General features: G+C 45.6%; 1 protein-coding gene across 1 annotated transcript in view; it reads left to right on the top strand.

The window, feature by feature from the left end:
• The window catches only part of LOC124517771 (nodal modulator 1), a 56,133-nt gene that overhangs the window by 2,396 nt on the left and 40,921 nt on the right, over window positions 1-12,816 (top strand). Inside the window, exons 3-9 of the mRNA XM_047087301.1 lie at window positions 1,927-1,972; window positions 5,164-5,264; window positions 6,234-6,340; window positions 8,153-8,225; window positions 10,611-10,763; window positions 11,321-11,458; window positions 11,794-11,883. Of these exons, the coding sequence (XP_046943257.1) occupies window positions 1,927-1,972; window positions 5,164-5,264; window positions 6,234-6,340; window positions 8,153-8,225; window positions 10,611-10,763; window positions 11,321-11,458; window positions 11,794-11,883 (708 nt within the window). The remainder of the gene's footprint in view (window positions 1-1,926; window positions 1,973-5,163; window positions 5,265-6,233; window positions 6,341-8,152; window positions 8,226-10,610; window positions 10,764-11,320; window positions 11,459-11,793; window positions 11,884-12,816) is intronic.

Below are 12,816 nucleotides of genomic sequence, written 5' to 3'. Positions count from 1 at the left end.
CCGCCCTAACCAGAGCAGGCTTTATTTGGCACATGAGCAAAGGCTTGTCTCTTTTGTAAATTATAAGTGGAATCTACAGTCCTGGCCAAATTTTGAGGGAGACAATTTATAAAGTGGGTTGATTGAGTACAAACCGAACAGTGGTTCTCAGTGTCTGCAGGGACATCTGCCAGTGTCTAGAGACATTTTTGGTTGTGACACCTGTCTGGTGTTGGGGGAGGGCGTCTTTATCTAGTGAGCAGAGGCCGGAAATGAAGCTGAACCTGCTGCACAGGACAGACCAAACGTCAGCAGTGCCGACATCCAAAAACCCTGATTTAATAGAAGTCTTTATTTGCAAGCAGCTTAAAATACTGTTTAAAAAAAACTGTGCAAGTGATACTCGAATTTGTGAGCTTTGTGGGAAACAGCAAAATAAGGTCTTTAGAAGTATTTGAAGTAAATTTATCCATTTGCCCCCCAATTTCTCATCCCTCTGTAGTGATGACCACTGGTAAAAGTTTTGGTGTGTATCCCAAGAGACGGCTTTCTCTGTATTATAATTATAAAGGGGCGCCTGGGTGGCTCAGTCAGTTACGTGTCTGACTTCGGCTCAGGTCATGATCTTAGACTTCGTGGGTTCGAGCCCCGCATTCAGGCTCTGTGCTGACAGCTCAGAGCCTGGAGCCTGTTTCCGATTCTGTGTCTCCCTCTCTCTCTCTGCCTCTCCCCACCGTGCTCTCTCTCTCTCAAAAGTAAATAAACATTAAGAAAAAAAAATTTTTTATAATTGTAAAGATGCCCACATATGTGCGTGTATGCATAGACGTGTATCCACACCTACTTACACCCCACCCTCATTACCCTTCCCATTTCAACGTTTTATTTAGAAACGTAGATTCACAGGAAGTTGCAAAAAATAGTCAGTGTGTACACATAGCTTTGGCTTTGTTTTTTTTATATCGGATGGAACTAAACAACAGGAATTATTCTGCAATTTTTTATTTTTTTCCCCTATGGTAACATCTTGGTACACTTTCAACATCAGCGTGTACAGGTCTACTGATTTATTTTTAATGGCCACATAGCACATCAGAATCAAATCAAAACTGTCAATTTATGTAACCGTGTCTCTATTGATAGGCGTAGAGGCTTTTCCCAATTTAAAATATTATAACACAACACTATTCTTGAAATTACATCTTTCACTGCAGTATGTAGGGCTGACTTCTATAGGTTGGTCTTAAAATCATTTTTTGTTTGTTTGTTTGTTTTGTTTTTAACTATTCGTATCATTCTCAAGAAAGCAAGGTGTGTGAGTAACATCTAGTTTTAAGAAACGACTTTTGTTCCTAAAGATACACAATGACCCTGGCAACCTTGGATGTAGGCGGGGTTAGTAGGAGACTCCATTAGTCGCATGTTTGGCATCAGAAGACAGCGAGTGGCTGAACATAACGCCTTTAGAACTCTCCCATGGGCGTTAACGTGGTGTCTCGTGATTGGTTGGATGGGGACTTCTGGGCAGCCAGCTTCAGCCCACCACATCCGAAGGGAACCAGACAGCCCACAGCGACTTAGAAGGACACAGTATATGTTTGGAATTTCTTTTTCTTTTTTTTTTTTTTAAGTTTATTTATTTTGAGAGAGAGACAGAGAGAGAGCACGAGTGGGGTAGGGGCAGAGGGAGGGAGAGAGAATTCCGAGCAGGCTCCATGCTGTAAGCACAGAGCCTGATGTGGGGCTCAAACCCATGGTCCGTGAGATCTGACCTGAGCTGAGATCAAGAGGTGGACGCTTAACCACCTGAGCCACCCAGGCACCCCTATACTTGGAATTTCATTGCAGGTGTGAAAATGCTAGATTAAATGGTAGCCCTGAAGTAAATTAAACTAATTGAAAGGTCATTGGTTTTCATTCCTCTACCTTTTCTTCCCCCCCTTTTAGGGAGATTTCATTCTGAAGATCGAGCCTCCCCTAGGGTGGAGTTTTGGTAAGTTAACTGAATAGCCAGACATACTCTGTAAAGGATTAGATTGTGTGCTGAATATTAATTTAAATTGTTGGAGTGCGTATACTGTTAAAATATTAAGGATACATTTCTAGTGTGGAACAGGGCTTTTTCCTGTTTGCTACTATATATATATATATATATATATATATATATATATATACACTTTTTTATATACTTTTGAGAGACAGAGTACGAGCGGGGGAGGGGCAGAGAAAGAGGGAGACACAGAATCTGAAGCAGACTCCAGGCTACGAGCTGTCAGCACAGAGCCCGAAGCAAGGCTCGAACCCGTGAACCACGAGATCATGACCTAAACCAAAGTCAGAAGTTTAACTGACTGAGCCATCCAGGCGCCCCCCACCTGCTTGTTACATTAAATTGGATTTATCTTGGACCTACCTTAAGGTTTTCTGTCATTTCTCTTAAAGTAGGCATCCTTTCTTGAATCTGCCTCAGGAAGCTCTGCTTTTGTAGTTTCATTCATTAAGTGGCAGCAGAATGACTTCTAGAGGTCAGGAGTGGGGACTTCTTTTCCTGTCCTAGGATGGCTTCTTTCTTAGCCCCCTGGGGCATTTTTAGTGACTTGATTGAAATATTCAACGTCGTGAGATTTCACGTGAAAATCCAGATCTACTTCTCTTAAGAGATCACAAGAGGGGCACCTTGGTGGCTCAGTCGGTTGAACGTCTGACTTCATCTCAGGTCATGATCTCAGTTTGTGAGTTCAGGCCCCGTATCAGGCTCTCTGCTGTCAGGCTGTCAGCGCAGAGCCCGCTTCAGATCCTCTGTCCCTTTCTCTCTGCCCCTTCCCCGCTTGTGGTCTCTCAAAAATAAATAAAAACATTAAAAAAAAGAAAAGATCACAAGATCTGGCATCCTTGGGCTTTACTGGCTCTGTGACAACCTTGGATAAGTTACTTCCCCCTGGGTTGGTGTCTTCTCGCTAGGGGTTCAGGGGAGGGGTTGTAGCTGCCTCATGGCCTGTCTTGGAGATTTAATGGGCTAGTGTGTGTACGTGCTGAGAAAGGCTGGCACATAATTAGTAGGGAATAAATACTTAAAAGCATTCTGCACACATACAGACAAAAGCTCAAAACTTTCCTGATGTGTCTGCCTTGTATCAGAGCCGGAGATGTGGAACGGAATGGGGTTGAGATAAGAAGAGAGGGCTCTGCTTTGTCGTGGCTTCCAAGAGTGGATGTGTGTTTATCCCTGTTCTGTAGCTTGGGAAGGGGGGGGCTGGGGTGCTGGTTGGTTCAGGCCATCTTGCTCCTGAGTTAGAGGAGGAAGAATTTAGTCCCTGCCATCACAAAGGGTAAAGTGCAGCTCACATGGCCGAGAGCTAGTGTGGCTCTGTGAGGAAAGTTCTTTTCCAGTTCGTAGCTGGGGGGGACCTGACCTGTGCCTTCCAGAAAGCCGGAGGTGGAGGAAACCCAGCATAGGACTAAAGCAGAGGCTACAGATTCAGCACCCTGTGGGAGTGTTTTGTTTGGGTCCCCTCCCCTCCTGCCAACTGGTTTCTTCCTCTTGACATTGGTAAAGAAGTTCATCTGTATTACCTGTAGCTTTTGTTCACTCATTTCATTACCGTGTGAATAGAAGGTGATTCACCCCCTTCTGTGGACAGACATATGGGCTGCTGACTTTGGCCACTAAATATAGTGTTCCTGCGAACGTCCTTGTTCATATCTTTTGGTACACGTTTTAGCATGTTTGCATTTCTGTTGGGTATACCCCAGAAGGGAACTTGCTGGGTGACAGTGCGTTTACATGTGCAGCTGTAGTAGATCTTATCAAATATCCAAGCAGGTTTGGCAAATTCTGCTCTACCAGCAGTGATCAGGGTTCCAGGTGCCTCGTCGTCTCCCCAGCACTTGGTATGGTCACTCTTATTCATTTTAGCCATGCTGGTGGTAATGTGGTGTTTCATGTTTGCTCCACGGTCAGTGAGATAAATGCTTTTTATATGTGTTTATTGGCCATGTTGACAGCCTCTTTTGTGAGGTGTCTGTTTAAGTCTTTTGTGCATTTTTTACTGGCATCTTCTGTGTGTGTGTGCGTGTGCGTGTGTGTGTGTGTGTAATTCTTTACCCAAAATTCTCCTGATTTTCCCATTTTTTTCTCTACTTACCATTCTACATTCTTCCTAACCTTTTTTTTTTTGTAAGTTTATTTATTTATTTTGAAAGAGAGAACATGTGTGCGGGGGAGGGGCAGAGAGAGAGGGAGACAGAATCCCAAGCAGGCCCCACGCCATCAGCACAGAGCCCGACGCAGGGCTTGAACTCCCAGACCGCAAGATCAAGACCTGAGCTGAAGTGGGACACTTACCGACTGAGCCACCCGGGTGCCCCTCTTCCTAACCTTTTAAAAGCTTGAACCCTTGTTATGATGACCTCTTCAGTTTTTTTAGACAAAATCAATTAGTTGCTAATACTGAAAATTCTGGAGATAGCACATAAAAATCCAGGTTTCCGTTTTTTTGTGAGAAAGTTGGCATTTGGTGCAAAGTGAGTAGTGGCTTCCCCTTTTCCATTCACCCTAGGCCCATGCGGCCTGTCTCCCTGCTTGGTTCCCGTGGGCATTGGAGCTCCCCGTCTCGTTTTGCCGTGGCTGCACTCACGCACTTGGTCAGGGGACAGTTTGGAGGCAGGCTTTTACAGGTTGAATTGGGGCTCTGTCACTCACAAGCTCTGTGACTTTGGGGAGGGGGGTCCTTTAACCTTTCCTTGTGTCAGTTTAATAATCAGTTGGAGGCGTTTTTACCCCCCTGCTCACGTAGTTGTGAGGAACATGCGCGCTTAGCTCCGTGTCTGGTCCGTGGTAAGCATCCAGGAACTGAAACGATTTGGTGCGTCCCGAATTGTCACTGAGGCTCTGACATACGGCTCAGCCGAAAGACTGTCATCAAAGCATATCATCCTGCACACGCTGTTTCACCCTGGGGTGGGAACCTGGGTGTCCGGGGAAGAGGTCGGGGGGAGATCTTCCTCATACCTCCTGGTACCTTTGGAGTTTTAACCCTGCGCGCGTAGTAAGTGCTCAAAAACAAATGAAAGTTAACTGGTAAGGGGTGTTTTGCCCGGGCACATTCACCTTACCTCAGCACTAAACTTGCTCTTGTGTCTCGTATCCTGTTTGTTCCCTCCCCTCCCACCTTCACTTCTCAGAGCCAACAAACGTGGAGCTCTACGTGGACGGCGTCAGCGACATCTGCACAAAGGGCGGGGACATCAACTTTGTGTTCACGGGGTTCTCTGTGAATGGAAAGGTTTGGCTCTGGAAGATTGTTCTTTTTAATGGTTGCTCCGTATTATATACTGCGTCTTCTATTAACCTGCTTTAAATGGGGCGAGTAAGCCCACACGGGACCCATAGGTAGGCTTTGGGAGGGTGGAATTTCATGTACAAGGTAGTGGGTGTTTTTCAGGGTCAGATCTAGGTTCCCTATCATTCTTCCACAAGGGCGCTTGCGAGGGAATGCCAGGCCATTCCCCTGTAAAGGCTGCTGGCGAATAACTGCTACGGCTGGCCTTTCGTAGGGGTGAGGACAGGAAGAACGGAGGCCCCAGGCTGGGTGGCATCTTGTCCTCACTGAGGGAAACCCAAGCCGGCCTCTTCCAGACAGGATTTGCGTTTGCTTTGGCCCCTTCCCCCAGGGGCTGTCTCAGTAAACTGGATTCCCTGAGAGTTCTCTGGGCCCCCCTGGTCGTGTGAATTTAGAGTGCTAACCTGTGCGAATGGCAGCTTCGAGCTCAGATTCTCAGGGGAGTTTTTTTTTCTCCCTCCATCCGGCACCAAGGTTGACACGTGCAGATTTCTTTGCTGTCCTTGTCTTCCTGGCGGGTTCATTTCTCCTTTACCTTTACACCGAGAGTGAGGCGCTCACCCTTGGATGAGGCGAGGGGGTCCTGGTTTCATGTGTGAATTTCTTGCTAGGGAGGAGGATCATGGATATTGTTTTCTTTCTCTGTAGAGATTGTAGAATAATGGTGTCTCTTTGGCTGATGGTGTCTTAGGTTCAGTGAAACAAAGTATTATTTCCCTGTTACTACTCCCTCTCTCAGCCCCTCAGCTCTCCTTGGGAAGGGTCTCCGTGATCTGTCTAATCTTTTTAAGGAGTCTTGCTCCCAGGAAGGATATAAGCTCCATGAGGGGGGACATGAACGGGCCGGGCAGTTCTCCTGAGTGGAGAGAGCTTTGCACCTGGCTTCAGTCCTGACCTCCTTCTCCTCGCCAGGTTCTCAGCAAAGGGCAGCCCCTGGGCCCCGCAGGAGTTCAGGTGTCTCTGAGAAACACGGGGACCGAAGCGAAGATCCAGTCCACCGTGACCCAGCCTGGTGGAAAGTGAGTTGTGCCCGTGTCATCCTGCCTCACGGAGAGGGGGTGCTGTTACTGGGGCTGGAGGAGCTTCAGGTATAGGGAGTCCTGGGTTTAAATCCTGGTTTGGACTCTTCAGGCAAGTTCAAACCCTTTGTCTGTGAAAGAAGTCATCTGACTTCTCTCCTCCAGCACTGAGGAGATGAGTTAAGGTCTCTACAGTCCCTCCGGCAGTGCCTGGCACGTAGTAGGCCTTCATTTAACAGCTGGGGCTGGCTCTGGAACCTGAAAACCTGGGTTTGGGTCCTTGTTCTCCCACTTACTGGATTTGGTCCCAGACAAGTTACTTAATGCCTTTGGGCCTTAGTTTTCTCATTTATAAGTGACGGTGGTGGTGGAGCCCACCTCCCAAGGTTATTAGGAAGATTAAATTAATATTTTTATTTCAAACTGCCTGGTGTGGAATACATGCTTAATCGTGTTAGCTCCATATAGATTTGCTCTATTACGATTTTTAAAAAATCATTTCATCACTATTACATGAAAATTATTTTGTAGTTCGAAGCAACAACTATTTAAATTAACCTTGTTGAGTCAGATTTAAAGCCATTTATTTAATGGATCTATGTCGTCAAGTTGTAAGTGTTAACAGATGTGCCAAGATTAATTCAGAATAGTTCCAACTGATAATTTTGAAAGCATTCAAATCATTACTCCTTCAGTATACAAAACCAACTTAACTGCAAATTAGAAGTTGATAATGAGTCTGTCGGTAAGCTATCCAGTTTCTAAATGAGGGTTGTCGAAATTATTTTTCAGTCTGGGGATAAGGTTTACTTCTACTTGATTGAAGCCTGCTGGGGGACGCGGGGCTTCCATTTTCTCTAGACTAGTAGTAGTTTGCTTTTGACCTCTCTGGGAAAAGTGACCTGAACTTGTTGAATCTCATTCCTCTGCACTTATCTAAAACAGTGATCTTACCCTGCAGAAGTAGAGGCTCAATCTCACTAATTGCAAAATCCAGTAGTCATTTCCATGTTACTGTAGCAAAGTAGCAAAATGACACCACAGGAGAAGAAATTAGGTGGATTTTTGATCGTCCATTTCACTAGAGTTAGCCCTCTCGTCGTCTGGGCTTTGCGCTTTGAAAGGGTTAAATATGTCAGAATCCTGCTGGTGGCCTTCCCAGCCTCATCTCCTGTCACTCTGGGGCTGGTTTGTCTACAGCTACCTAACTGGTCTTTGTCAGCATCTGATTTCATCACAGTAGTTTGTGCAAGAGCCCGGAACGCCTTTTACTCTGTTTCTGCTAACACATCTAAACTCTCCGGCACAGGATTCGAAGCTTGCTGTCATTTGCCCTACCAGTGTCATCAGCATCATCTTGTGTTAGCGATGGCCTCAGCCTGTCGGATCTGTTCTCTCTTCTTTACACAGGACTCCTCCCTTCCCACTTCTGTTCCTTTGGCACCCCTTCCCTTCTCTATGCCTATTCATGCCTAACGCCTCTGTCAAAATGCACTTGCAAGTTCTGTGACTGATCCCTGGCTAAGACACAGTGACTGGTTCTCAGGTCAGAAATCCTTGGGGTTTAGGAGAAAACTAAAACCTCCTTCCTGTCAGCCCACAGAACACCTGTTTTTATATACAGGAAGTAATAAGTGCTCCCTGATGTGATTTGTACAGTGAAGGATTGAATTTTGTTTATGCTCATTTAACCAGCTAATGGCCAGTTTGTGATAATTTGAACATTATTTTCTAGTGCTTCCAATACTAGTCATAAATTAGTATACTTGGGTTGTTTTGAAAGAAAGTTTATTGGCTCTTTGTATGTCTTAGGTTTGCATTTTTTAAAGTTCTTCCTGGAGATTATGAAATTCTTGCAACTCATCCAACCTGGGCATTGAAGGAGGTGAGTATTTCATTTATGTTGATAGCTGTGCCAGCAGTGTTCTGGTTTGGGGACAAACGTACGGATTTCAGTTCAAGGTATGAAATGGGTTTATGGTTTTTCTGGAAGTAGATGAAAAATGACAGTGCTACTGATTGGTTTGGTGGTATTTATAAGATAAAACTCAGTGTAGCAGATGTTGCTTATGTTGCTTTTGGTTTTAGGTGACAATATTGCCTTCCTTCTGTGAAATAGGTCTGTTATTAACTGTAGCTATTTTAAGCTGAATCAACACCAGAAGGACCCGATTAGATTTATTTGTTGTTCTTTTTCCAGCCTGAAAGAGCAATCTATAAATACACTTAACATTTTAGAAACCTGTTGTACGTGTGCCCAAGGAGAATATAAAAGAATGTTTATTGCAATTTTGCTTGTAATAGCAAAATATCGTAAGCAACCTTGATGTCCTTTAGGTGGAGAGTGGTTTCATCACACAGTAGAATTCTGTTGGACGGCAAAAATGAATGAACCAGAGCTACGTAGATCAATAGGAGTACATTTAGAAACATAAAGTTTGGGGCTCCCGGGAGGCTCAGTTTGTTAAGCATCCGACTTCGGCTCAGGTCATGATCTCGCGGTCTGTGAGTTTGAGGCCCGCGTTGGGCTCTGTGCTAACAGCTGAGAGCCTGGAGCCTGCTTTGGATTCTGTGTCTCCCTCTCTCTCTGCCCCTCCCTGCTTGCTCTCTCTTTCTCTCTCTCTCAAAAATAAACGTTAAAAAAAAAACCATAAAGTAAAAAAAAAACATAAAGTTGAGGGAAAACGGCAAGTAGCTGAAGGTAAGGAAACAGTATTGTTTAGATAGTCGTGACAAACATTCAGGGTACTTCCTATGTAGACAAAGCATGAAGCTGTGCTTGGGAATGGCAGACACCAAGTCCGTGGTGACATTGACATCCATAGAGGGAGGCAGGTGGGGGATTTGGAGGTACGCAAGGGTCCTGAATTTTATTTCTGCTTTTATTTCTTTGGCTGGTTAGAGTGTATATATAGGTGTTCTTTAGGGTAGTCTTCATATCTTTTTGTTTGATGGAAATCGTTCGTAGTAAAAGATCAAAAAAAGGAAGAAACAGAGAAGGTGAGCTTTTGGAATCTGTGGAAAAACAAATTGAAGAAAGATCTAAAGGACATTTCATCATGTTAACTTTTATGCTAGTTTTGAGACTGTGTCTCATTTTTTTTTTTAATTCTTTTTTCTTTAACATTTATTTATTTTTGAGAGACAGAGCCTGAGTGGAGGAGGGGCAGAGAGAGAGAGGGAGACACAGAATCTGAAGCAAGATCCAGACTCTGAGCTGTCTGCACAGAGCCTGACTCGGGGCTCGAAGCCATGAACCGTCAGATCATGACCTGGGCCGAAGTTGGACGCTTAGCCAACTGAGCCACCCATGTGCCCCGAGACTGTGTCTCATTCTTGTGAAAGAACCATCAGAATCATTATTTCTGTTTTTATTGAAAAGGTTTTATGCATGTATAACAGATAGTAGGGTTTCACACCTAGACTTCTCTGTATACTGTTCACGCCTGCCAGTTTTCAGGGTTTTAAAAAGGTTTTGTTTAAAACTCATGGCTTAAAACAAAACAAACAACTCATGGCTTATACATTCTGATTAGGATAAATTTTAAGGCTTACATTGTTAATTGTATGCATAAAGGAATTTGAGTTTATTAATATAAAATTGTGTTTCAAAGTAGGGCATGCTGCTAAACATCAGGATAATGAGTGCCCTTGGGGGGTAGTGCCTTGGAAATGAGCGTGAGGAGGCTTCTGGGTGCTGGTTCCATTCTGTTGGTGGGTGCTAGTCACAGGGTGTGTTCAGTTTGTGAAAAATCACTGTGCTGTACACCTTCAACGCGTGTGTTTTCTCCGTGTAAACTGTGCTTTGGCAGACGGCTTTAAAAATGCATGCATCTGCACCATTAAATACGGAAAAAAAAGTAAAGCGTGCTCATTTAAAAAAATTGGAGCAGATAGAACAGCATGGTAGCAGGAGTGATAACAGAGGTGGACAATTTGGAAGGTGGAAAAATGTGAAAAAGTAAAGTGTTACCATGCCAAGGAAATCATTCTTTTGAGCGCAGTAGAGAGATAGCAAGTAGGGAAGGGGCAGAGAGAGAGGGAGACAGAGAATCCCAACCAGGCTCTGTGCTGTCAGCACGGAGCCTGATGCGGGGTTCAGACTCACGAAATGTGAGATCACAACCTGGGCCGAAACCAGGAGTCCTGAGGCTTAACTGGCTGGGCCACCCAGGTGCCCCCTGTTACTGTTTTAGCTGAAGCACGTCTTCCTGTTGTTGAACATCCTGAGAGGTTGTTGCTTGGGAAGGTAAACTCCCCTCTTCCATAGGCGAGCACCACCGTGCGGGTGACCAATTCCAACGCCCACGCCGCCAGCCCCCTCATCGTAGCCGGCTACAATGTGTCTGGGTCAGTCCGCAGCGACGGGGAGCCCATGAAAGGGGTGAAGTTCCTTCTCTTCTCATCTGTAGTATCCAAAGAGGTAAGTAAAGAAAAGTGGAGAACAGACAAACTTGTGGGCGGGGCTGCGGGCTTACAGACCAAGAACACACTGCTGAAAATGTAGCTCAAGGTGGGTGTATTGTTTCAACGTTTAAGAACACTGTGTTTCTCGGTTGACTCCCTAGAAGCTGAGTGGCTTTGATAGGAGTGGACTATGTCAGAAAGTGCACAGGCCCTGAAATCAGTCCGACCCAGGTGCAGACCAGTCCCCACCCTGCCTCTTGCTGGCTGTGTGGGCCGGCCACTTCGTCTTCCTGCGCTCCATTTTCTTGTTGAGAGTGGTGACCTGTCATAGATGAAGACAGTCATGTCATTTTTTTCCAAGGAGACTGTGCCAATTTTTAACTTCTCACCTCGAGTGTAAAAAAGTCCGTGTTCCTTTTATCTCCAGTACTATGCCCTGGATTTCAGAAATACGTATCTCGTGACATAAAACTTAGAAAAATTTTCCAGTAGCATGGCCATTTGCTGATGATCAGAGCACATAAGTGGAAAAGGAAGTCATTTTCACCCTCCCTCCCCCCACCCTTGGCACAGGATGTCCTGGGCTGCAACATCTCACCAGTGCCCGGCTTCCAGCCCCAAGACGAGAGTCTGGTGTATTTGTGCTTTGTGGTCTCCAAAGAAGATGGCTCCTTCTCCTTCTATTCCTTGCCAAGTGGGGACTACACTGTGGTGAGTGGACGAGATTTGCATCTGTGAATGTATGGGACTCTTACAACGCAGCAAGAATCAATGCCATTTGGGTGTTAAAAGGAATAAATGATTGACCTGCAGTTTCATGACCATTTTATGTAGTGTAATTATTTAAGACGAGATTCTGACCCTTTGGTAATAAATAGCTGGAAAAAGTTTGGGCCTTCCTCTTTTAAGATCGGCAACAGGATTAATATTTTGTCTCTCAGCTCGCCTCAAACCCCTTGTCATTTGTGGCCTGTTGGGTCAGTTATTAATATTGATGGTTGAATCTTGTTGTTGGCCCTTGGTAATGAACAGACCCTTCCTTCTAGATCCCCTTCTATAGAGGAGAGAGGATCACCTTTGATGTTGCTCCTTCTAGACGTGACTTTACAGTGGAACACGACAGCCTGAAAATTGAGGTAAGACCTGCCTGCCGTCTGGAGGGACAGGTGTCCAAGTTGCCCACCCTGGGCACAGGCCTTGCAAACGTGTTTAAGAATAAACAACCAGTATTGTATCTATAAGGGCTAGGCTGCTGGGAAAAACAGAATCTTGTGCTCTGTTCCAGTTCAGCCTGGGATCCACTCTCAGTAATTTCCTCATCTGAGAAAATTGGAGCCTGAGTTATAGCTACTTTGTGCCATGAGATGTATTTAGTGCGTGCCAGTGCCAGACGATTCAGGTACTGTCACAGGGGTGGGGGTACAGTGGGGACCTAACGAGACACAAAATTCTGTTCTTTCAGACGTCAGTGGCTCCGATAGGTAAATTCACTCGTGTATCAGAAGGTGATAAGTGTTGTGTAGAAGAATGAAGCAAGGAAGGAGGTGACACACTGAGACGGGTTGGGGTCTTCCAGGGTGCCCTTGGAAGTCCTCACCGTGAGGGTGGTGTTTGAGCAACAACCTGAGGGGAAAGAGTCAGGGTGGGAAGTGTTTGAGACGGAGGGAGTGGCAGGTGCAAAGGTCCTGAGGCCGAAGTGTGCCTGGAGGGTTTGAGGAACCCCAAGGAGGCCGGGGTGGCTGGGATGGAGGGCGTGGGGAAGGGAGAGACGACGGGGCAGATAGCACAGGACCTGGCGGGCCACTGAGGTTCTGAGCAGAGGGGAGGTGTGATTCCTCAGCCTGTCATGTTGAGGAGAGGTTGCAAGGGGCAAGGTGGAAGTGAGGGAGGGGTTAGTTAGGAGGCTGTGGCCATGAACCAGGTGGGAGCTGAGAGTGTGGGCTGCAGGGAGGGAGTGAGTGAGAGGTGACAAACTCCCTAGATCCTAAAATAGGTGGTAAATGTGTTTTGCATCACATTTTATCTTTAATTACAGAAGTAGATAATGGTTACTGTAGAAAATTTGCTAG

This window comes from Lynx rufus, unplaced genomic scaffold (genome assembly GCF_022079265.1).
Source record: "Lynx rufus isolate CCGP_SWC_20201006 ecotype Redwood Valley unplaced genomic scaffold, mLynRuf1.p SCAF_23, whole genome shotgun sequence".
NCBI lineage: Eukaryota > Metazoa > Chordata > Mammalia > Carnivora > Felidae > Lynx > Lynx rufus.
This window is presented reverse-complemented; position numbering and strand designations above follow the sequence as displayed.